Below are 27,183 nucleotides of genomic sequence, written 5' to 3' on the forward strand. Positions count from 1 at the left end.
AACATGGGCGACATTAGGGGGGGGCAAGGGGGGGCAGTTGCCCCCCCTGTGGTTAGTCATGGAATCCTCGACAGCCCCGCTGCAACTGCTTTAGCCAAGCTTAGGCTCGGTTGTACTTGGGAACTAGACGGTGCTATGTAACCCTCAAACGAAAGCAAAGCAATTGAAGATCTGGAAAACTATCCAACGTGTTTTTGCAGCGTTGAGCAATGTAGCCAATCACAGACATATCTGTTGTTTCCGAACAATTAGAAACACTTGTCAGAATTCACTCACTGCTGAAAGCGCCTGATCGGTTTTTATTAAGTGCCGTTTTGTGCGCTCATGAATCATCTTATGAGTGTAGACGCGATGTAAATAAAATATTAATTGTGTAGTTTAGAGAGCTTTATTAATTATAACGGAATTTTGTGAGATCTCTATGAATTTTTAGTGGAGCGTGCTTTGCACTTTCCAGGCTATAATCCATTTAGAATTTGTATGAAACTTTCGTTTTTCGGCACATGTAAGCTGATGTGTTTTGGGAGTGACATTTGCATATTTACGCTGGGTTTATTCTCGAAATAACGGTGAAGCAATAGACGGGATAAAAATATATTTTCCCCTTCTCCCAAAACAACTTACTGTTTCAGCTATAAAATAGTTCAGTTTTGTATGTAATGGTAAAATGTTTATATTTAGTTTCGTTTTTTATTTAGCTAATTTAGAAAAAACGCTTGGAGCATTTTTTATTCGTTAAAAAAATATATATTTACCGAACAGCGCCCAGCGGAAGACTGATCATAGTCTGTTTGATCAGTTTGCCTTCTCAAATCATCACGACTTGCCTAAAATGAAATCTATAGATATAAAACAGTTCAAGTATAAAACAATGGTAGTTTAAACGTTACAGATACATGTGAGCTATATGCGCATAGTTTGTGCAGAAAGTGGAAGCTAAAGCTTGCAGGACATCGAGGCCAGGCACGTGCACACATAGACATCAAAGGGGGCTTGAGCACCTGCCCTTTATATTCCTGGAGAGAAAGTGCCCTTTTTTCTGGGGTGCTTTTTTTTTTTTTGAAAAATAATATATATTCCTGTTTGCGCACAGCTTCCCTGTCAAACAAATATATTTATTGAAGAATAGTTCTGAAGCGCCGCTTCATTCGCGCTATTCGCGAGTTTCGCGCCGCCGCATTCGCGCGTTTCGCGCCGCAGAATGGCTATTCGCGTCTTTGCATTGACTTAACATGTAAATCACTCGCGCTTGCCGCTTCATTCGCGTCCGGTGTGAACGCAACATACTCCGCACAGCGGTCTTTTATCAAGAAATAACAGACCGCATTCTACATTGGAATTCAACCAAGCCATCATGTAATAAAATAAGTTAGTAATAAGCATATATCATAGCATAAATTGGTGAATTTAAAAGAAATCTACAGATGCAAACAGATGGAGGATTGATACAGTACACTCTAAAAAATGTAGTAAATCTGAGTAACTGCATCTGCTACATTAATAATATATAAAACTGAGTAGAAATAAGTTAACATTAAAAATAACAATATTTATAAATTAATTTTATTTATGAGTAATTTAACTTTTTTTATTTCCTCTAAACCTTTATAAAATAGTATTCCATACAACCACAAATACATACATGACATTGGCTTTTATTGAATTTTTCTAGTAGCATAGAAAATGTTTTCAAAACATGCACATTGTGGAATGGTTTCCTTTGCTGCTCTATAAACCCAGTGAATACTAAGGAGACCATGGTTTCTGTGTGAACTGATTATTTTGTAGACATCTTTTGAAAATTAAACAATTGCATGAGTTTGAGGAAAATAAAATTAACTTTTTAAATTATTTTTTTATAAGGAAGTCAGTGTTGCGTTAATATATATACTTTTTTGTTAAAAAAAAAAAAAAAAAAAAAAACGTAATTATGAGAAGTGCCCTTTATTTCACTTGAGCCCCTGCCCCTCAAAATGTCTGTGCACGTCCCTGATCGAGGCACCAGTGCAATCACTTGCATTTTTTTCATTGGAAGCAATTTAAAATTATCCCTCATTTTTGCTCACAAAGTACGAGTAATACATCGAAAAAAACGTTACAGCATTTTTATAAAATAAAGAAAACAAAAATTATGTGCTTTCTGCCGTCTGGTTCTTGAACAGGAGTGCTTAACAAAATGAAGCGAAATGCATGCCTCACAGACATAATAAATACATTTATAGAAAGCTTTAAATTATTACTTAACGAAATAAAACAAATCAAAAGCACAAACTCTTTCATGTAATCTGTAAAGATGAATTTCTCTCTGAAGGCGCGTCCAAAAAGGAGATTGCGACACTGACTCAGAATACACAAATTAATTAATAAATAATTCATTTATGTCCTTACTCTTTCCTCGACACATTCATTGTTATTTATTTTTGCCGGTGCTTGGGGTGAGTTTTAGCCTATTGTGTGCGCTTGAACGCGGATTCAGCTGCGCTAAAGCACACTAAACGGTGTCTGAGTCGGTCTCAAAAGTGAAAGCGAAAGTGAAGTTTCGTGTTGTTTCCACCAGCGCGGCATTTTTTTTCTTCACCATAATTGATGGTTGTCTAAATTATGAAAATAAGGAGAAGCCTAAAACAGGCCCGATGCCGGCCCGGGTCTGAACTATGACGTGAAAATTGGCCCGAAGCCGTAGCCCTGGGGTGTAAAAAAAAGTCAGGGCCCATCGGCCCGGGCTGAAGTGCAGCGCTTTAATTGACTGCTTTGATGTGCTGCAATACCGTAGGGCACTGTTTTAATGCTTACATCTGATTTTTTTTCTTGCCCCCCCTGACTCAAGAGTCAAATGTCGCCCATGTATATATATATATATAAACTTCAGACTGCACCCTCAGATTCCAGATTTTCAGATTTTCCAAATATTGGCCTATCCTAACAACATCAATAGAAAGCTTATTTATTCAGCCTTTAGCTTTGCATAAATCTTAGTTTAAATGTTATGACCCTTATGTTTCGGTCCAGGGTCACAAATGTCAAACCTGTGTAAAATGCTATAAAAACACCAAGCATATCACTGCTAATAAAATTAGTATATCTATTATTATTACAATTAATGCTTAAACAATATTACTATATGTTCTTTTGCCTCCAGCATAAACAGATATGATTCTAACATGCCGTCATCTCAACTATAAAAACACACATCACGCTGTAAAGAAGGGATACAGTGCAATGAATTAGCCAGTTATAGCAATGGGCGTTTACTTAAGTTTTTGCAAGAGGTGGCGCCATTTGAAATTGAGTGTTTTTCGCACTAACTTTAAATGATTGTTTTTTTACAAATATTGGACCACAAATATTGGAATATTGGAATGATTAAGTTTTTTGAGAAAAATATTCCAATATTTTTCTCCATATACTGTAGTGGACTTCAATGGGGACTAATGGGTTGAAGGCCCAAACTACAGATTTTGACCACGAATGCTGGTCTTACACTAGCTCTGTGATGCACATCTTCATTCGTTGCATAATCACATTGGAAAGTCATGTGCGTTTAGTTCTTTGTTTGTGTACTTCGGTTCAGAAATGTAGGGAAGGGTGAAAAACTACATCTTATTTTCTCCTCCAACTTCAAAATCATCTGACATCTTTGTTTTACCTTTTTTTGTAAAGGGTGTTTGACCTTATTTTCGCCTATGTACATCCCTGTTGAAAAAAACATATGCTGGTTAGGTAGGGTTTGATGCTGATATGCTGGTATATGCTGGTCCTTAGCTGGTTTATGCCTGTCTTTTGCTGGTTTATGCTGGCCCTTTACTGGTTTATGCTGATCCTTGACCAGCTAAGGACCAGCATAAACCAGCAAAGAACCAGTATAAACCAGCTAAGGACCAGCATTAACCAGCAAAGGACCAGCTAAAACCAGCATCCCGGCACCAAAACATACCTAACCAGCATATGCTGTTTTTTTCAACAGGGATGTGCATGATTACATAATGCGTGATGCAAGACGAGCATTTGTGGTTAAAAACTATATAAATTTGTATTTTATAATGGCAGATCGTTTCGCTAAACAAGACCCTTATTCCTCGGCTGAGATTGTGTAGAGCCCTTTGAAGCTGCATTAAAACTGCAATTCTGATTTTATAAGTCCACAGGCTGTTGCATGTCACCCTGGACTACATTCCCCATCATCCATTGCACTGATTACACACACAGCTGCAACCAATCAAAGAATTAGCTCTCCCTTAGTGTTATCATCTTTACAGAGCCAATCCTTTCTTACTCTAAGTTCAGTCTTGTATTCTTGTCTAGTTATCCATGTCTTGATTCCTTTCTGGTTTATCTTGTCCTGTCTGTTTCGATGCCTGCCCGGAATCTCTCAGCTGTTTTGGATTACCATTTGTCTTGCCGTTTTCTGACTCTGTTCACCCTCTGTCTGTCTGGATTACCCGTTTGCTTCCCCCCTTTGGATTACGTTCACCGTTGATCGGCCCTCGCCTGTTTACTGGATTTCTCTTGTGTCTTGCCCTCAATATACCTGTTTACCTGTGTTTGGCCTGTTTTAACCATGTTTAATAATAAAAGCTTGCGTTTGGATCGGGCCGCTTCACATCTCTGTCACTCCATTACAGTAATTACATTCAGGTATTTAAAAAAATATATAAATTCAATTTAAGAACCTGCATGTACACAATATGTATGAAATGATTACTTTTAATGTAAGTACTAGTAGTTAAGGTTACATAGTATAAAGTGGGACCGCAGCGTCTAGTTAAAATTTACACAAACACACACAAATGCCACAATCTGAGAATGACCTAGATTCTGGAGGTTTATTTTTTGATGGTGTGAAAAATCGTACTGACCTTTGCCATTTTTATCGAGATGCCAGTAGACACATTTTCCGTTTTCACTCTGCAATAATGAAAGCACACTTTTACAAAAGGAAAAATCTTCAAAAAAATACACAGGGCCACGCTGTGTTTTTACAGCTGCTTTATAGGGTGATGTGAAAGCATCTCACCTGATTGGCGTTGTTTAAGAATCTGAGTTGAACAGGCTGAGAAAGGTTATGAACTTCTTTCTCACCAAGCCAAACACCCACCACGTTTTGCCCATGCAATATTGGGCTTGAACTATTTGTGCCATTTCCCGTCTGTGTCAACCCCACAATGACAAATGATTTGAAGAAAAAAAACATTGGGTTATGAAATACAAGTGTTGCAGAAAGAAGATAAATTCACATTTTATTAGACAAACAAGGTTTTGAGGTACAGAATACAGTAATTCTGCATACCTTTTTGTCTAAACTGCTGCTGACCCTGAAGAGGGTATCGCTGAGAAGAGACACAATCAGTTTCACCTCCGTATCTTTTTTTTTCTCCCATTTATTGCTGCTCTTCTGTAATGCTTCTTTAGAGATATGAATTACATATCCTCTTTCTGTATCGACTGTTTTCTGAAAAAATAAAAATAAAAATAGAAGACACAATCCAGCGTGTGTGACATAATTTAACATGTACTGCTGACTATGTTGCTGGCATTTGAACTTTGTTTCTTGCTTAGTGACTACTGTCCAATGACTCTAATATTCCTTTTTATAAAATAATTATTTCTAATACGTGTAGATGATGATACGATTCAAATATTGTCTGTGTTTTTAGTAAATGTGTGCTAGTTTTTTAATCTGCCATGTAGTCTTACCTCTGAGGAAATTGATGTAGAGAAATAGTTTTTTTTTTGTATTATTCTAGAGCTTATAGATGAGCAATTTCTCATTCCAGCTTCTATACACCTGTTAAAATAAATTCATTTTTATATCTCTAGACATTATAAAATATTACATTTATTACAAATATTACATTTATGACATCTAAACATGTTATTAATGTAAAACGTTCTTTTCACTTCCTAACAGTAAATGTTCTCAGAACTTTGGCTAACATTGTGGCAAGATTCTCTTAAAGTTATTAACAAAATCTCTTCCAGTAGTGTTAATAGTTAAAGGTAAAGTTATCCGGTGTTTAGTAATATTCTCAAAACATTATTTATACATTGCTAATACTTACTAATTTAAGTTGGTTCAGAGAACATTCAAAAGTAACTTTCCCATAATGTTTGAAAAATGATAAAATGGAGCATTCCCTTAATGTTTTTTCTAATGTTCACAAAGCCAGTTAGCAAAACATTCTAAGAACATATTTTGTTAGCTGGGTTGTTACAAGATTAATAAGATAACACTCACGATGGAACATTATTTTCTGGGTTTTTCTGACAATTTTGTGGAACCTCATAACAAAACACACCTGTAAACAGGAATTATATCATGGGAGGTAAATAGTATTGTAATCAATTATTCAAATCCAAATCTTTATCACAACACTTATTTACAGATTTATAAAAACATTACTTTCAATATTACAAACATGTCACAACAGAGTAAATGTGACTAATCAACAGTCACTCTTTTAAGTTAAAATTACATGATTATACAAATATTTCTGAGCAGAAATGTAAAAAGGTAGAGCATATTCACACTCACGTTTTTGAGTCGCTATTGTGGGGGAAAAAATTGGAAATATCCAAAGAACAAAACAGTAAAAGCCTCTCATTTCTCTCGTTGAGTGCTCTGTTCCTCTAGTGCGTGTTGCCTCTGTCAACTCTTGTCTCTGAAAAGCAGGTCTCATGTGATTGCTGCGGTTTCCTGTCATTTTTAACATCACTTCATACAGAACCATGATGCATGGAAGCTTTCTACTCACCAACACGGAACATTTGTGATGTTACAGTAAAAAAATCAAGACATTTCTAAATTAATAACTAATTACATAAAAATGCAATAAAACCTTTATATGCACATATATCAAATGGTATTATTGTAATGTGTTTCCAAAAGGCTCAAACATACATTTCAGACTTAATTTTGTATTAAAAAACAGATTTTTTTTTAATGAATAATTTTTAAATTAAAAAACAATAATTAAAGAACAACTATGCACGTAGCATTTTTGGTCCCACTTTATATTAGGTTGCCTTAACTACTATGTACTTACATTTAAATTAATATTTTGGTACAATGTACTTATTGTGTGCATTCATGTTTTTACATTGTACTTATATATTTTTAAAAACCTGTAGATTACATTTGTTATTAATTTTTATAATTACCACTGTTGACCATCCCTTACACCCTAACCCACCCCTTCCCATACCACCAAACCTGTCCCTAACCTTACCCACATCCCACCTTTTAATAGAAGCAAAAGTGTATTATTATGTATATACAATTAGATAAGTTAGATCATAGATTAAGGTTTTAGTTTGTGTACAGCTACAAAGAGGAAACTTTTTTGATGTACTGTTATTAGTCCAAAGGAAATACTCTCGCAAAAAAAAAAAAAAAAAAACAACAGCTCATGATGAGACATTAAGATTGGCAGATATTGTTTTCATGGTGTGGTAAGTGTCATTTATTTTTTTTAACCCAGGTTGCATTTCTGGGTCAGCTGAAAGTTTTCTTGAAAACCATGTCAGAGGTTTTAGTAAGAAAACTGCATGAGAGTATCTTATTTGGAGGTGTCCTGAGTAGATTTAGACTTGAAATGAGCTGTTTGTGCACTGTTTTTCTTGATTACCGCACATACAATCAAAGATGTAAAACCCTTTAAACAGACAAACATGATGTTTTAGTCCACCATGTTTCAGTTCTTAAAAAGTTTCGATTTCCCTTTTCTTTAGTCTTTGCGTCACTGTTTTCTTCAACTTGTGGTTTTAACACAGAAACAAAGAACCCGTCCTGTTTCACATCCTCTAGACTAGTGTTGTGACTTCATTGTTTAGACCCTAACCGTCTGTTGGTAGCAGTAAAAATGCTAGAGTTTGGCATAATGACGTATCTTTGTGATGTGATTAATATTTCCATCTCATTCCCACCCACACACAACCCCAAACCTCCCCCTCTTGTTCACCTGACCAGATCAAACCAACATGGAAAATCATATCACTTTATCTTCCAGAGTCACTGATGGGTATTACAATTAATTAGGTACTTTTGGGTAAGCACAAGGTCAAAAATGTCAGGGTGATACAATAATGACTTAAAATCCTCATTAAAAAGAACAAAACTCTTGAAAAGGAAAAAAAAGTAGTTGGGTGTAATATTGTAGCAAAACTTCTTATTAATATATGAAATTCAAATCCAAGTCATGTGATTTGACAAACAAGATCATGTGGCACAACCAACATGACTTAACATAATCATGAATTTATAATTAATGACATTTCTAAAAATGCATTTTACATTAATGGTTACACCACATGACATTTTAGAGTCATTCAGTTTGAACTTGGATTTAGGTAAATTACAAGTAGTGTGAAACATGAATCAGGATAAGCGAGTATTGTGTTTAACAAGGATTTAGAATGACCCAGGCTTAACTAATTCAAGTGGGTAACACACAGTATGTCAGGTCTTGTAAATGAAGTCACGCCTTCTAAATCAAAAGTTCCAAATGACAGTTGATAAAGGCACTTCAGTTGTTGTTAAGAAGCCCAGATTCCTATAGAAACGATGGTCACAATATGTCACAATCAGCTCCCTATATGCCAGGAATCAGTACAGGTGTGCTTGAATTGCTGATTATAATATGCTGTGCAGACTGATTGGCATCTCAGTTTAAGCAGTGCATGTCAATTAGAAATATTCACCAACGGCGCTCTCAGGTCTGAGAGGTTTTTCATTTGGTCACATAATTTTGGTCACATGGGATGGCATATGCCATTAAAGTGCCACAGTAGCAAATCAAAAGCAGCAGCTTGCCTCAGCCATGGTCAGTTAGATCTCCATTAGCAGTTAATGTGTGAAGTCTCTGCAGATACAAAATTAGTCCTAACCACGCCTTGAAAACTAGAACTTACTAGGTCTGTTGACATCAAGACAAATGTTTGGGCAAAATCAGATGCATGAAAATATTTCCAAAGGCAGTGCTGGTGTTGCAGAAATCACTTACAGCAGTTTAGTAGCTTACAGAATTATAGCTTGGACTTTTGACATATAGACTATGGGGCAAGAATCTACCCCTGGGGTGGCGATTTGTACAAAGTCATTTGACGTGCTTAAATTCATCTTAACCACAATGATGGAAATATCCTCTTCATAGTAGTTCTCGGATTGCTCAGAATTATTTATATTTAGAATGCCGTAGATGGCTTTCTTTTGGAACCACTGAACGTCCACAGAAAGAATTGTGGGTTTTAAAATCTTTAACAAGGTTATATTTCCCTAATGTCCAGGACAGCTTCATGAAAGATCACATCTTTGCACATTCTTTTAATATTGAGAATGTTTCTCGTGTCTTTTAGGACATTCATTTGTTTCTCCTTAATTTTCAGGAGCTTACTTATGTCATCAGGCAAGCAATCTACCACAGTACAGTTGCATAATGTTTCGTTTTCAGCAGTAATGGAAAGGAAAAGTGAACGGAGAACCACCAAGTTATCATACTCAACACACAAGCTTTTGTTTGCAAATAAATCATGTTTGGCACACTCAATATAACATGGCTTTGTTGTTGACTTACGAAGCAACTGTTTCACAGCGTCCATAATGGTAGCGTTGTGTCCAGTGTCAAATGAAATGTCTCTATTGGCTTATTTGTCAGAGTTAGATGTGCTTTACATGACAAAGGGAAAATACACAAATACACAGTGAAATGCAAGTGTTTAAATGAGCTTATCAGTTTTAAGTTCTGTTGTAGGGGAGACCGGGGCTAGTTGTCATATGGGGAATTTGTTATCAGGATTATCTCTCTGTAAAGACACTAATTGAAAAACAGTCAATGTATTTGTATTTAACACTTCAGCCTGTGATTGAAGTGGTGTGAGCCTTAGCATAGTCTCCGACAGTATCTGTACTTGGACTTTTATGTTAAAGAGGTTCCTGTGTCTTAGTTATAGTCAGTTTGTAGCCTGCACCCCAACGTGCATACTATCCATCCTAAATTCTATGTGATATTAGTAATTTTCAATACTATTTAGAGTGGATAGGGTGGATTCAATATGTGACCATGGCACATTTTTATTACGTTGGTATAAGAACGTATTGCTGTGTTTTATTACGCTTATTGAGGTACGTATTGCTGTTCATAATTCAAATATCTGGGGAGTGTCACTGAAGTTTAACGCTCTATCATGCTGGAAATATCCTCTACACCAAACCCAACCCTAAACCTACCCAATCCTGTTAACAAATGCAAAAGTGATATAAAACATGTCTTCCTTCACTGTAAAGGAGAACTTGAATTGCACCTTGCACACCATTGCCCACTCCTGTTAACACTCCTGAGTCTCATCCCGTCATGGCCGCCAGTCCAGAGTCTCTGCACAAGATGAGGCCAGAGCCTCCAGTTGTCATGGCTGCCATTCCAGAACCTTCAGCCTGGATGCCACATCATAGTCTTCAGTTGTCACGATTGCCGGTCCAGTGTTCCTGGTCATTGTGGACCTCACATTTGAAGACACCCAGGCATTCCACAGGTGTTGGAGGCTGGCTTCCAGTTTGGAGGACACACCACTTGTTTCAGCCAGAGCAACTAGCATACTAAGGGCCTCAGCACTAGCTGTCACAGAGGCTGTTTCCTATCTTCAGTGCTTCCTGTAATGACAGTAGCCATCCTTTGTGTTTGGGCTACACACTGCTGTGTTCCCACTCCAGTCCTTGAATCAACTCCAGAGTCTGCTCCAGTCCATGAGTCTACTCCAGAGCCTGCTTCAGCTCCTCTTGTGGTTGCGGCTTCTACTGCAGAACCTCCAGAGAAGGTGGCTACCACTTCAGCTCTTCTCAGGGCAGTGGTGCCCACTCCTAAACTCTCGGTCTGCCCTGTAATGGCCAAGAAGGCCATTCCTGAACTATATGTGGTCTTTGTTCCAGTTCCTGATCTGCCTTGGTGGTCATCTGCTCCACGTTAGTGGACATTTGCCCAGGCTGAGCGACCTTGGTGGTTCCTTGCACCATCAGCTTCACTGAAGGGGTCCTGAGCTCCATCAGCTCCACCCTGTTGGCCATCTGCTCCGCTGTGGGGATCTTTGAGGCTGGTGTCCTCCGCCTTGGCGGTCTCCTGCTCCTCTTCCTGTCCACGTCCACTTCCTGTCTATTTTTATTATATTGCTATATTTTGTTTTTCAATTTGAATTTGAATGGAAATCCTATAATAGCCTGTTTCATTGCAGGTTCTATAAAAAACAGCTTCAAAAATAAATACTATTCATTGCCTTCAGAAACATGAGGATCAGCCTTGGTCTCCCCTGTATCTATTTATGTATCAACACACATACTTATTATTAATTAATAATACATAATAACTACACTCCATACCTCATAACGGCAAACTGAAAACAGAATTTGAAAAATTTATTAAAAAGAAAAGAAATGAAAGATATTTCTACACCTTGATTGGGGTCCACCTGTGGTAAGTTAAATTGATTGGACATAATTTAGAAAGGCACACACCTCTCTAAAAAGGCCTCACAGCTGACAATGCATTTAAGAGCGAAAACCAAGCCATGAGGTCAGATCTGGGGAAGTCTACAAAATGTTTCTGCTACACTGAAGGTTCAAAAGGAGCACAGTGGCTTCCATTATTCTAAAATGTAAGAAGTTTGGCACAACTATGACCAACAGCTGGTCACCCAGCCAAACTGTGCATTTGATGGAGAAGGGCCTTGTCTAGAAAAGTGACCAAGAAGCTGATGGTCACTCTAGTTGAGTTCCATGATCATATGTGGAGATGAGAAAAACCTACAGAAGGACAAACATCACTGCAACAATCCACTGATCTGAGCTTTATGGCAGTGTGGCCAATCTCAATCCTCTCCTCAGTGAAGAAACATGAAAACACACTTGGAATTTGCCAAACATCACCTAAAGGACCATCAGACTCTGTGAAACAAGATTCTCTGGTCCGATGAACCTCAATTCCAAGCATCATGTTTGAAGGAAACCAGCTTTGCTCATAACCTGCAAAGTACTATCTTAAAAGTACAGTGTGTTGGTAGTAGCCTCATGCCTTGGGGCTGTTTTTCAGCAGCAGGGACTGAGGGACTCTTCAGAATAGAAGAAAAGTTCAATGCCAAAATAGTGAGATAGCCTTAATGAAAACCTAGTCCAAAGTATTCAGAACCTCATACTGGGCTGATGGTTCATCTTCCAACATGACAATGACCCTAAGCACACAGCCAAAGCAACAAAGGAGTGGCTTAGGGACAACTCTATGAAAGTCTTAGAGTGGCTCAGCCAGAGCCTTGGTTTGAACCCTATATTGAACATCTCTGGAGAGACCTGAAAATGGCTGTCCACCAATGGCCCCCATCCAACCTAACTGAGCTTGAGAGGATTTGCAAAGAAGAATAGCAAAAATCCCCCAATCCAAGTTGTGTAAAGATTGATGCGCCATACCCAAAAATACTCAAGGCTGTAATTTCGGCCAAAGCTGCTTCAACACAGTACTAAGTAAAGGGTCTAAATACTTATGTAGGGTCTAAGTATTTAAGTTTTTTCTTTTTAATAAGTTTAATAAGTTTACAGACATTTCTAAAATTATGTTTTTATGTTGTCATTATGAGGTACAGAGTGTAGATTAATGAGAAAAAAAAATATTTACACAAATGTAGGTAGGCTGAAACGTAACAAATTTGAAAAAAGTGAAGGCAAGGCAAGTTTATTTATATAGCACATTTCATACACAATGGTAATTCAAAGTGATGTCCATAAGAGGAGTTATAATAATCATAAAAAATAATCACAATAATAAAAACAAAGAATTTAAGAAAATTTAAAATGATTTAGAAATTGATTTAAAATGAATTAAAAAAGTTAAGAATAAAAATTATTATACATAAAACACAGTGCAATCAGTTCGGATGTAGCACAGTGCTAAAAGCGGATTCCCCTTGTTTTGTGTGAACCCTCGATATTTCATATTGACTCGATCCTTAAGTGATCGTGAAAGGGGTCTGAATACTTTCTGAATGCTTTATAATGCAAAATTTCTCCAAATCTCTTCAGATGAAGATACAAACTCATCTTAGATGGCCTCAGGGTTGGTGAATTCTTTTAAAAGCAAGCATTATTTGTGATTATAAAGTTGAGATATAGTGTGTATATATAAACAGTTTTTGAGCAGATGGCTGTCAGTTTGTGCATTAGAGGTGGGACTTTTTCTGTATCTCTTAACCTTACCAGGTCTAGTCTTTGCCACTGCTTGCATTCTACAGCTTATTGTGGTTAACAAACACCCACTTACACAGGAAGACTGTCAGACAGACTGTGATCAGTCACAGTATATTTAGTTCATATGTGCCATTTGGGGAAGTTCTTGCAATGTTTCTCTAGTATTGTATGCAACATGCATTCAAAATGTAGACTGTGAGTGGCCTAAGGATGTGCTGACCCAGAGATGTAGGCTTAATTCAGACTAGCATATTAGTCTTACTATTTTTGTCATTGTAAGAGTAGTCTACAAGTATGCCGTTCCTAAGTCAGGCTAATGTTTTCTTTATCTTCCACTGTTAGTGACAAGGGACTGCCTTTATAAGTCCTTTAGCAATTTACTCAACCAATTCGTTTAAAACCACAGCTATGTGTTGATCAAGAAGTGTCGATCTCCGAATGCGAATGAATGAACTCCATAGGACGAAATATTAGGCTTATATGAGGCTCTTTTGTGACATGTGACAATGTGACATGACGGAGCATTGTTGTAGCCATCATTTTTTGTATGGGCTTAGGTGCGGGCACCATTTCACGAGCGGGTTTAATCACTAAATATTTTCAGAGTGGGTTTAATCACGTGTTTAATTACTAAAAATTTTCCATCATCAATCAAAATAAAGACTGAAACAAACAAACAAAAATACTAATTCAAAACATTTTAGCATTAGGCTGCATCATAAGAAAACGTGTTTGAAAAAATGAAGGGGTCTGAATACTTTATGAATGCATTTTATAGTTAAATTGCACAAAGCAACTTAAATTGCATCGAGGTGTATTAGGCTTATATGAGGCTCTTTTTACAACTAGAAGGTTAATATTGTTTTTCACTTGCGACAAAACAATGAATTAGCCGTGCATTTATATGGAAATATGCTTTAGGAGCTATCCATCTTTACTCTCGCATTCGGAGATCGACACTTCTTGACTGGCAAGATGGCTGATAGCGGAAACTCAAACAGTGAAAGTGAGTTGTTCAAAACCTTTCTTCATAGTAAACTCTGTGTTCACAAACAATGTTCTCAATGCTCGAGTTCATGTTTAGAGACTCAGGCGATACTTCGAGCAAAGTTTCATGGTGTGTCGAGCCTTCTTAGTGTTGTAAAAATATCGATTTTGATGCGCTCAATATTATGCCCCTAGTACTCCCATTCACCGGCCATTGACCACAAAACGAAATCACGGTCAATCTCAAAAACGGCTCGTTTGTCGTAATTATGCTTTTAGATACAAGTTTGTCTCGTTTACAGTAAAAAACAAAAACAAAAAAAAAAACAGCCCAGGTTGCATTTTGGCAATAGTTATCCTTTAACATAAGGAAACTCATAATGGCCCCGTTTTTATGCATCAATGTATCAATTCTTGGCGGTCTGAATGAGGAATTCCATGGCTTATATAGTGTGTTTGATTGGTTGCAGTTGTGTGTAATCAATGCAATGGATGATGGGAAATGTAGTCCAGGTGACATGTCTTTGTAGTGTGAGAGTCAATATAATGACAGTGCAACATCTGGTGGCGAGCGGAGCTGGCAGTACAGGAGGAGCTGAGGACCACTACAGCAAGACAGACAGGTCTGCAGAGCTGCAGTGACTTGACTTAACACAGGAAGAGCTGCAGTGACTTGACACAGGAAGAGCAGCTGTGACTGGACTTAACTCAGAGATGGCAGCTGTGAGATGACGGAGCGTTGTTGTGGCCATCATTTTGTGTATGGGCTCTGTTGCATGGTGGAGCGGAGGCAGAACGGGGGAGGGATGGAGGGCCAGGTCCATGAGGAGGTGGAGGACCTGGGGACTGAAGCAGGACCGGCAGAGAAGGGAGCCGGAGCGGAACCGGCAGTACAGGAGGAGCTGAGGACTACCACAGCAAGATAGACAGGTCCGAAGCGGAGCAGGAGCCTACCAGGGCAATGCATATGGGATAGAATACACCAGATCAGGACAGAAGACCTCCACAGTGGGGCAGACAGAGCAGGAGCCCACCAGGGTGGAGCAGATGGACACTAGAGCGTAGCAGGTGGCACAGGCAGATCAGAAACCCATTGCAGAGAACTCTGGAAAACAGAATCGCAAAAGACAGACAGCACAGACAGAGTATTCGCAGTCCCAAGGACCGAGGCAGGAGTTCATTAACAGTATCCTTGGCCATGGGGCAGAGGGTTCATAAAAGGCCTCTGTGGCCAGTTCAGGACCAGGCGAGAGTTTGCAGACGGCTTCCATAGCCGTGACAGGACCAAACGAAAGTTCATAAATGGCCTCCTTGGCCCGGAACAGGACTGACAGAGAGTTCAGGGGCAGACTCTGGACAATCAGCTGCAGAGTGATTTGGCTCTAGACGATCAGCTGAGACATAACTTGCCTCTGGACGATCAGCTGAGATGTGACAAGACTATGGGAGGTCAGCTGAGATGTGATGAGACTCTGGGAGATTAACTGTAGCTTGACTTGACTTAGGAAGAGCAGCTCTGACTGTACTCAGGAAGAGATGCAGTGACTTGACTTAACACAGGAAGAACTGTGGTGACTTAACAAAGAAAGAGCAGCTGTGACTTTACTTGACACAGGAAGAGCTGCGGTCACTTGACACAGGAATAGCAGCTGTGACTGGACTTGACTCATGGCAGCTGTGACATGACGGAGCGTTGTTGTAGCCATCATTTTGTGTACGGGCTTAGGTGCGGGCACCATTTCACGAGCGGGTTTAATCACTAAATATTTTCAGAGCGGGTTTAATCACGTGTTTAATTACTAAACATTTTCCATCATCAATCAAAATCATTCTACACTCTTTTCACCATAATTAAGTATGAAGACTGAAACAAACAAACAAAAATACTAATTCAAAACATTTTAGAATTAGGCTGCATCATAAGAAAACGTGTTTGAAAAAATGAAGGGGTCTGAAAACTTTATGAATGCATTTTATAGTTATATTGCACAAAGCAACTTAAATTGCATCGAGGTGTACACATTTGATCACTTTATGCAATTGCTGGAATCAAACCCATGTTGTTGCCATTGCTAGTGCCATGCTATGCTATATTGTTTGAGCTACAGGAACACTAGTTAAAATGTACTGACAATATTTCTGTGCTGCTAATGGACTCAACAGACCCACACATTAACATTTTAGGCTTGGCTTTATTGTTAAATGTAAATAAAAACAGTGCATTTACAATTTTGCATTACAGTTTATTATTTTTAAATGAAACACTGAATGAAACATGCAATTTAAATAAATGAACAGTATAGGGGGAAAAAAGAAAAGTTACCCATTATCTGTCTTCTGATGTACTATGAATAGTACATCTAGTACAAACTAGTATTTGATATCATATTATTTGAATTCATTTTCATAATCATGAAAACACTGGTTTGCAGTGCAAATAGTTTTACGGTTCACTGCCTGTTTATTTGCCTATAGCGGCTCTAAGATTTTCAAATTCAAGGAAAATAGCTTATTTCCACATTGTAAAATAAGGTGGATAAGGGTGTAGAGGCAATTTCAGACACAGCCAGTGTGTGGAATGGTTTCTCATCTAGAGAGACCAATGGAATTGAAATACACAAAATAATGTTCTTTTTAGCAATATCATATGATACCTTTAAGAAAATAATTAAAAAAGAACAAATTTAGAGAATACACTGGTGTTAATCTGGCACCTGGTTTTAATTTTCCTAATTATCTGACAAACCCTAAAGAGTCCAATGTTCTCTAGCCATAAAACCGTTCAAACTCGTGCCATATGCATAGACTATTGCTTTTGTTTTTCAGTGGCGAAGGTATCCACAGTGGATAAAGACTGAGCTGCTTTCTGTTTTTCTGGCCTTGATGTCCGGCATATCCACAGAAATATAGTAAACCCTGTCAACAATAAGTTTGATGGACAAAGCAACTCTATTATCATATTGTACAACACTATGCATTCAGGCATTTTATTGATTGATTGATTGATTTACCTCCGCTATGATTCTGTGACTAAGAGTAAACCTACCTTGCATTGTGTTTGAAATGCAGAATAGGTAGAGTATCGGATAGCTGGTATATCCATAACCAAGAAAAACCAGACCCCATGATGTACCCAGCAGACACATGAGGCCTAGCACTGTGCTGACATCCCTCACAGGTATTTTCTTAGGCTTGTTGTCTACTTTCTTTAGCCTGAAGATCTGTCTGCACACTGTGAATAAAACTATTGTGTTGAGCAGGAAGACGATGGTCAAGTAGGGAAGGTTCACGCCGTACAGGATGAGAGGCTCTGTGATCCAGCAACTGAACAACATACAATACACAATAACACACGCTAAAAATTAGATAAAAGCAAAGTAAAATGAAAAGGTTATGAGGACTCACACTGGGTTTGCTGCATTTGAATTTGATAAGGTCACATTTTTGGAGCCATAAAACGGATGGGTGAGTTGCTGAATTGACAGCAAACATCCAACAACAACAGCAGGGACTCCTGTCAAGAGGAAAAGTTTGCAGGATGAGCAAATCTTAACATGCTTACCCTGTTGTTTTTCCAAATTTGGTTATTTTCTGAGTTTCAAAAGACATGATTATAGGTAAGTAATTTATCAATTTGTTACAATGTAACTACAATGTAAGTTGTACGGATAGAAACCTGCACCCACTGATCTAAAAATATATCAAAGCCTTTGTTTTGTCTCAAGATGCACACCAGTAATGGTTTTGTTATTCTAAGCACTTTTATAAAAATGACTTAAATGTCCTTATTGAACTATGGCCTAATCCTGGCTTAGTCTAAGCCCTGACGACTGAAGAATGACGACTGCTATGTTTATTATTACATCCAACAACAAAACATCTTAATTGCTTAGGAGACATTCTTGTCTACTCCTGCTCTGGTGTCAAAACAATGCTGGACTGTTTACAGCTCACTCAGGGCAGGTCTGTGCTAAAATAGTCCTGTCAGTCAACAATCGCGGGAGGGGCCTGTGCAGAACTACATCACTCGGCCAAGAATCTCAGAACAGCTTGATCTGAGAAAGTGCTAATGATTAATGGGGATTCAAAAAAGAAACACTGGGTGGATTATTATCCTAATAGGGTGGCTGTGTACACACACTGCCAACACATTTCGATTTGAACAACATGCAAAAGCGAATTTTGCATCCAACGACCCCTTTAACCTGAAGTTTAGATGTCTCTTAGATTTTTTTTAGCAATTTTCTGTAGAATATTATTACTGCATTGAACAAAAATATACTTTTTAATCTTACAATTCTGACTTTTTTTTGCTCAAAATTATGATTATATCTCACAGTTGCAAGTTATAAACTTGAAAAAATAATGACAAATAAAAATGAATTAAAAACGTACTATAATTGTAACTTTTTATCTCACAATTCGGTTGTTTTTCACACAGTTGCGAGTTCATATCTCACAATTCTAACTTTTCTCAGGATTGTGAGTTCATATCTTGCAGTGTTTTGCAGTTTACATCTCATAAATCTTAGGATTTTCCTTGGCAGAAAAATTTAAATGGCAGAAATTAAATAGGAGCTCCTTATACAGCTCCTTCGTCTTGATCCAAGGATTCCAGTGATAAGAGACACTTGACAAACATTTTAAGAGTTATTTTGATTGCTGTAAATAAGTTGCAAACACTGCTAGCATTGACTTATGAGTTGTTCTATCAATCTGTGTTTGTAATGTTACTGTGCATTTAGTCTTGATGCTCACCCCATCCAATCAGGGACAACTTGACCATGTAGTATTTGATGTAAATGTTGAAAACTCTGGCCAGAAGAAGGTAGAGGTGCAAGGCTTCAATAGCCATCCAAGTGAACGTACACAGCAGGCTGTAGTGTATAGTCACAGCAATAAACACACACACTTCATTCACTGTCCATGTAGCGGCCCACTCGCTGAACATGAAGCTCATGTTGAGGAGAAACAGAGCAGCGCTCAGAGACACGTGAATGCTGCTGGACACTTCAGCCCTTGCATTCCTGTCAAAACATATGTACTGTATGAATTTGAATTCTTTAATTATAAAGAAAAAATTGAATCATTTGAACATTTATATGAAAACAGAAGAAACGGCACCTGTTGAAAATGAACGTCAAGATAGAGGAAGCAGAAAAGACTGCAGACAGACTGCAGCCTACATAGCTGATATATGACAAGATTTCCCACTGCTGTCCATCAATGTTATTCACCTCAACCTGTTGAGAGTGAGTGAGGGCAAAGGGTATATGTGGTAGTGGAGAAGGGAATTCAGTTTAAACAGTATCATAATGACTGTATATGATTTCTGCGACCTTACACGTTTAGTAATGGCCTGAATGAATGGTTTAGTACTCACTAGAAGCACTGCAAAAGGGGTCATATGGTCACAGGTGCACATCACAATACTATCACTAATCTGAGTGGTGTTACAGCCATCCATTTTCCAGGTTTTGCTTCCTGCACATTCCATATTATTAATACATTTTGGTACCAAAAATACCAAATGGCAGTGACTTTTATGGCACTTTTACAGATGTCTTTTTTAAAGCTTGACACGCTGCTTGGAAAGTAATGCATGATGGTTCTTTATAAATTCTTCATATATATAAATGTAGAAGTTATATTAAGAACAACATGAGTGTGCATAAACGATGACCGAGTTTTTATTTGTGTAGTTCCAACTCACCTTGTTCATCATAGTATTGACAGGAGTATATGTAGCTTTTCTATGAATAGCAACACAAAAACAGAATTAACAAAATAAATTCTTTGGGTATTTTGAGAAGATTTTAAAAGGTATACTTACGGTTGAGTGGTTTGTGTAGGTATTCACTGGAAAATGCATTATGAGTGGATTGGTTAAATTCACAATGTCACGTCCAACAACTTCAATCCGAATGACTTTGGACATTATAGAAGTATTTTTCTGCTGTAAATAGACAACCACAAACAGAATGTAGGTTAATATAATAAAGAACGAAAGGGTTAAGAATATTTTTAATAGTTTTATAAAACAGTCAGAACAAAAAAGAAAAACTTTACATTAAACTGCTGACTGGAATTGTAAGTAACTATTGCAACTTTCTGCTCAGCCTCAGAGACATTTTGGAAAACCTCCTTTGGGATCACTGTCTGTATTTTTTGAGCTGTTTTAGGCCCCTTAAAATGAAAAGAAATGAATTAAGTAATATTGTTTTATCAATCCATACAACTTTAAACATTATAGAAGCATTTTTCAGATGTAGATTCACAACCACAGACAACAGAATATAGTAAGTGAAGGGGTTAAAGTAACAGTTTTAATAATTATATAGAAAAGTTAGAAAAACAAATGACAAACTTTACATCACACTGATGAAAGGAATCGTAAATGAGTACTTCAGGTTTCAGCTTAGGCTTATGGTCATTTTGTGATTCCACCTGTGTCTGATTTTTATCCTTAAAATTAAAAGAAATGAATTAAATAATTTTGCTGTACCATTAATATTATTCTGATATATATTTTGCATGACCTTTTTATGCAGTGTTACATGCAAGTTGTTACATAGTCTAAGTGCCATCTCTTACTTTTGGATCAGTGATTGGTTCAAGATCTTTGCTTAAGTTCATCTTAATCACAGTCAAAGCGATACCCCCAAAATCGTAGTCAGTTGAATAATTAGTCATTTCCATAATGCTGTTTATGAGTTTTTTCTCCGCTCTGCATAATGATATCATTAACAGGAATACAACCAATCAAAACAAAATGAATGCAGTTTGTTTAGATCTTAAACATAAGATAGGTACCTGTTGTAGGTTTCCAAAGTTGTTTCACTTTGTAGCATTTCAGGGCAGTCTTTTGTAATACTTGGAAGGTTCGTTGTTGAACCTTTATTTTTTGAGCTGCAAACAGCTCTGAAGTTGTCTACTTCTTTGTTACAACAGTAGATCATGGATGCAGCAGACTCACATGCTGGATTTGGTACAACAAATGGATAAGGAAAAATGTTCTTAATGTTCTTACTCACCACAGTTCTTACACTATTACAGAAGGTTCAAACACTCACTGATGCTCCAGAAGGGAAAAATTGCATTAAGAGCTGGCAAGTAAAAACCTTTTAAATTTGAAGATCAGGGTAAATTTACTTATTTTGTCTACTGGGAAACATGTAACTATCTTCTGTAGCCTCTGAAGGACAGGACTAAATTAAAAAAAATGTACACATACAGCACAGACCAAAAGTTTGGACACACCTTCTTATTCAAAGAGTTTTCTTTATTTTCATAAAACTTTGCTCGAAGTATCGCCTGGGTCTCAGGCATTGAGAACATTGTTTGTGTACACAGAGTTTACTAAAAAGAAAGGTTTTGAACAACTCACTTTCACCGTTTAAGTTGCCTCTTGCGACCGTCTTGCCAGTCAAGAAGTGACGATCTCCGAATGCGAATAATAATTACCATTAGGTAAAAAAAAAACATTGAATAATACTTTTTATGTATGAGACTACCTCTTGAAGCTCATCAAGAGAATGCCAAGAGTGTGCAAAGCAGTAATCAAAGCAAAAGGTGGCTACTTTGAAGAACCTAAAATATGACATATTTTCAGTTGTTTCACACTTTTTTGTTATGTATATATAATTCCACATGTATTAATTCAAAGTTTTGAAGCCTTCTGTGTGAATCTACAATTTTCATAGTCATGAAAATAAAGACAACTCTTTAATGAGAAGGTGTGTCCAAACTTTTGGTCTGTACTGTATCTGTTCTATTCAAAAGTTTTCACCCCCTGCTTTTAATGTTTTTTTTTTTTTTTTTTTTTTACCTTCTGAAGCATTAGTAAGCGTTTGAACCTTCTGTAATAGTTGCAAATGAGTCCCTCAGTTGTCCTCAGTGTGAAAAGCTGGATCTCAAAATCATACATTGTTGGAAAGAATTACACAAAAATACACAAAATGTTGGAAAACCAAAGAATTTGTGGGACCTGAAAGATTTTTGTGACAAACAGCGGGCAGTTTTAACTGTTCAGGACACACAAGGGACTCATGAACAACTATCACTAAACAAAAAACACAGCTGTGGATCATTCAGGTAACAACACAGTATTATAAAAACAAGAGGATGTAAACTTGTGATTTAGGTCATTTTTATAAATTCAGCTATTTTCTCTTGTGGACTATATGTAAACATATGTGACCCTGGACCACAAAACCAGTCATAAGGTTAAATTTTACAAAACTGAGATGTGTACATCATATGAAAGCTCAATAAATAAGCTTTATATCGATGTATGGTTTGTTAGGATAGGACAATATTTGGCCGAGATACATCTATTTGAAAATTAGGAATCTGAGAGTGCAAAAAAATCAAAATACTGAGAAAACCGCCTTTAAAGTTGTCCAAATTAGGTTCTTAACAATGCACATTACTAATCAAAAACTACATTTTTATATATTTACAGTAGGAATTTTACAAAAAATCTTCATGGAACATGATCTTTACTTAACTTTCCTAATGATTTTTGGCATAAAAGAAAAATCAATAATTTTGACCCATGCAATGTATTTTTGGCTATTGCTACAAACATACCCAAGCGACTTAAGACTGGTTTTGTGGTCCAGGGTCACATATTATATGTCAAATATCTTATTCAGGTCAGTACTGTATAAACAATAACGGGTATTTTGTATAATCCCTCTTATTTTGGTAAAATAACATTTGGCAGATTCTGAAAGGGAGATGTAAACTTTAAGTATTTTTAATTTTAATATTAAAATCTTACATCAAACTTTTGAATGGTAGTATCACACAGATGGCACAAATATTTAGCAAAAACTTACTAGGGGGTGAGCAGGTGCTTTTTTCTGTAGTTCCTTTGGGTGGTGAATATGTTTGATAATTTTGCTTGCCCGTTTCATGATTTCTCACCACTCCATGGAACATGATCAGAAATAGCAGGAGTGTTATATCTCTGTAGAACAAATTAGGATACAGAAGTTAATTGAAAAAAAAAAAAAAAATCCAAAAAGACAAAAATATTACAAGATATTGAATACACAATAACGAAAGCATGTAATACACAAGATTTCAACTTCTCAAACACTCAGCTTTATAAACTACATAAAACAGACCTAATATATGTATAATCAGAACATATAAATATCTTAAATACACACATAACCTGGATGTAGACTTTTCTCTCTTACCTCACTATTTTTCTAGTCATTGAGGATAAAGTTGAGACAGCTATGGAAAGTTTGCACTTCACACACCGAGAAATGAAGAACCAAACTCAAATTTTGTGGCTTCAGTCACACTGAGCTCTACTGATGATGGAGCACAATGACAAGCCTTGTCATCACATTTGCTTTTGCTTTTGCTTTTCAGCAAAACAATTACCATATTTACACACATACTGTACACATCCATACGAAAGGTAAAGTCACAACGGCCAACACAAAAGGGCTGTTTTACAGTTTCAAATGACATTAACTGACATGATGTAGCCTAATTAGATACTATTATATATGATGACCAAATCCTCAGCACTACTGTTTCTAAAGTGTAACTTACTGCTTCTTTCTGATTATATTGTAATACTGTGCTCATTTTGGTATTATTGGGATTATTTTACATCATTACAAACATTTAAGTCTATTCTATGTTTCTGAAGGACCACAATTATTTCTCTATAAAAAGAATGCAACGCTAAATAACATTTTACTTCTCTACAAAAGTAATAATAATAACGTCCCTCCAAAGACTTAATTTGAATAAATGAGGACACTGATGCAAATAGCAAACTATAATTTGACTCACTGTGGAAAACTTGATAGCATCGCTTTGGAAACAAACAAACATATAAATAAATAAATACTCGAGAATATTTAACAAAATTGAGGTATTTTGAAAATGTAGCCATGCATTTTTATTTCATGCATTAGCAATTTTGTTTAACAGCTAAGTGGGGATAACAATAAAGTTATAAGACTATGTTTTGCGTTACATAAAGTGTATAAAATAACCGGTGTATAAAATAAGCAATGCCTTTATTTTTTAAAATTTGGTTACATGGTATACATGTTTTCTACTGTTCTACTGTATACACACACACACATTGAATATAAACATGTAAGTGTATATTACATATATTTTTTAATCATTGGGGTTCTCTTTTCTCAACCTGTACTACTGAAAGAGCTATTCCTTTCCTTCTTTTCTTTTAGTTGTTGAGCTGATAAATAAACCTTCTTCTCAATATTTCAGGCTAAAGGTGAGCTGTGGTATTGTTGCACTGAGGTGATCTTTTTCTTGGAGTTAACAGTGTTTAGTAAATTTGTAAATCGTAATTTTGTTCGGCTGTGTCTATAGTTAATTATCCTCATTTGCCTGTGTATTTAAAGTAAGTTCCTGTCTGTTCAGTTCTAGTTTGTTGGGTCACATTAACGTCTGTGTGTGTCACCAACCTTCCTTGTGTGGATTAGCCTTTGTGTGGATTTATTAAAGACTGTTTATCTTCAGTGTCATCTTTTTCATGCTTGTTCGCTGACACAGTTACATGACAATAATCTTATTTTCCATACCAGTGCACCAAAAGACTTCTATTTGGCATTTAGTTTCATGGGTTACAGATGAATAATGTAAAGTGCTGTATCTAACATTATAGCCAAGACATTAATGAGATGGGTGCACTTCTAAGCAAATACAATATTTTTTCACAGATTTGAAGTCATCTGCTCTGATTCAAATTCAACTGTGGTCTGTTATATCACACACACATGCATGACTTGGACATTGGTGTTCACAATGTGAATTCACATCCTCTTTGGGTTTGGCATAAAGATGTTACTCGATATTTAAAAATGGTTACGAGTTAGCAAATCTTTAAGCCAAAAAATACATTAGATCTCAGAGTATTTAAATGGTCATTTACACAATGACATATGACAGCATAATATATTTTTATTTTGTTTCATTAGGGGTTCAAGCACATAGTTCTGAAAACCTATTGTAATTGTAAGGATTAGTATTATTATTATCATTATTACTCTGCCATAAAACATATTGTGCAGACCAAACTTTAAGGCATAGAGACCTGAAACTTGCCAGATGGTAGAGCTCAATTTGGGGAGAACCTGACAAAGATTCAGCCCAATTGGCCAATGGGGGGTGCTACAGCACTAAAAACAAACATTTTAGACATTTTTGGCCATAGCTTATACACCGTTTGTCATAAGCAGCTTTGCCATTAGAACCATGCTGTCAATCAAATCGTTCATGAAATATTCACAATTTTATTATCACACACAATATTATCTCGATCAAACCACTAAAATTCACAAATGGTATTTTCATAAAAACGTTTAAAGTATTGTCTGTCAACTGTTGGGAAAGACTGGAAATAAGACAGAAAATGTATTTTATTATATTTTTTCCTTTTCCGATAAGGATATTCCTCTTCATGAATTGTTCTTTCTGAACACTAGGTGGTGCCAAACTTGCATCTCTGAATACATCTCTGAATGCACATGGATAAGAAAGTTGCAATTTAACTGGACAATAACAAAGACCCTCAAATATAATGACACCCTTTAAAAATATAAAGCAATATATTTTCTTGTACAAAGACCCATTTACTGTATATGTGTGATAAAAAGCACAAAATAAATGACACATGTTCAAAGCAAATTCATTTACTTTTGTCAGAGCACTAAATATGATCTGAATCTCTTTAGCTCAAGCAGTAGTCCCGTCCTGTTTAAAATCTGCCACAATCATCCCAGCACCGAAGACCTCTCCTATTACCAATCTAAATGATTATCGTCCTGTAGCTCTCACTCCGGTAATTATGAAGTGCTTTGAGAGACTGGTTCTCTGTCACATTAAGGACTACCTCCCCCCAGACCTTGACCCCTACCAGTTCGCATATCGTGCAAACAGATCCACAGAGGATGCCATTGCACTAGCCCTGCACGCTGTGCTGAGCCACCTGGAGCAGCAGCAGAGCTATGTTCGGATGCTGTTTGTGGACTACAGTTCAGCTTTTAATACAATAATTCCTGACATACTTATCAGCAAACTGGGCATGCTTGGCCTTCCCCCTCTCACATGTGCCTGGATAAAAGACTTTCTTACAAACCGGCCTCAAACTGTGAGACTTGGCCCTCACCTGTCCTCCACCCGCATGCTGAGCATCGGCTCTCCACAGGGCTGTGTGCTGAGCCCCTTTCTGTACTGTCTCTATACACATGACTGCAGTCCGTCCTACGACAGAAATCTCATTGTGAAGTTTGCCGATGACACCACAGTGGTCGGACTCATTTCAAGGGGAGATGAAGCAGCGTACAGAGAGGAGGTCCTGAAGCTGGCAACCTGGTGCTCAGAGAATAACTTAGCCCTGAACACCAAGAAAACCAAAGAAATCATTGTCGACTTCAGGAAGCACAGCACCGATTTATCCCCATTATACATCAACAGCGAGTGTGTAGAGAGGGTCCACACTTTTCGGTTTCTCGGCGTCTTTATCTCAGATGACATCTCATGGACAAAGAACACCACAGCGATTATCAAGAAGGCCCAGCAGAGATTACATTTCTTGAGAGTCCTAACGAAGTACAACCTAGACTCCAGTTTGCTGCTGACCTTCTACCGCGCGTCCATTGAGAGTGTGCTGACATACGGCATTATAGTATGGTACAGTAGCTGCACAATGGCAGACAGGGAGAGGCTTCAGAGGATAGTAAAAGCAGCACAAAAGATCATCGGCTGCCCTCTTCCCTCCCTGTTGGATATTTACACCTCCCGCTGCCTTAGCAGAGCTAGGAACATCACTAAGGACAGCTCCCACCCTGCTTCTGAACTGTTTGATCTGTTGCCCTCAGGAAGGCGCTACAGGTGTATTAGAACAAGGACAAACAGACTCAGGAATAGCTTTTATCCGAGAGCCATTATCACCCTTAACTCACATATGCACTGAT

General features: G+C 37.2%; 2 protein-coding genes across 2 annotated transcripts in view; both read right to left on the reverse strand.

Moving 5' to 3' along the window:
• The window catches only part of LOC141330862 (adhesion G protein-coupled receptor G3-like), a 51,315-nt gene that overhangs the window by 10,374 nt on the left and 13,758 nt on the right, over positions 1-27,183 (reverse strand). The gene's annotated exons all lie outside the window — the stretch shown is intronic.
• LOC141332450 (uncharacterized) lies at positions 4,663-6,728 on the reverse strand. Its single transcript, XM_073837583.1, has 7 exons — positions 6,533-6,728; positions 6,236-6,296; positions 5,695-5,785; positions 5,288-5,449; positions 5,015-5,146; positions 4,857-4,905; positions 4,663-4,670 (listed from the first exon to the last, which is right to left on the reverse strand). Exons 1-7 carry the CDS (start codon positions 6,726-6,728, stop codon positions 4,663-4,665), a joined length of 699 nt encoding a protein of 232 aa, XP_073693684.1.

This window comes from Garra rufa, chromosome 3 (assembly GCF_049309525.1).
Source record: "Garra rufa chromosome 3, GarRuf1.0, whole genome shotgun sequence".
In the NCBI taxonomy this organism is placed as follows: Eukaryota; Metazoa; Chordata; class Actinopteri; order Cypriniformes; family Cyprinidae; genus Garra; species Garra rufa.

What these genes read in the sequence shown, in the direction of transcription:
- LOC141332450 (XM_073837583.1), bottom strand. Translation starts at nt 6,728, where the DNA reads ATGGTTCTGTATGAAGTGATGTTAAAAATGACAGGAAACCGCAGCAAT. An exon ending in CCAGAAAATAATGTTCCATC is followed by an intron (nt 5,786 to 6,235) that starts GTGAGTGTTATC and finishes TTATTTTAACAG; the next exon opens with GTGTATAGAAGCTGGAATGA. An exon ending in CTACATCAATTTCCTCAGAG is followed by an intron (nt 5,450 to 5,694) that starts GTAAGACTACAT and finishes TTATTTTTTCAG; the next exon opens with AAAACAGTCGATACAGAAAG.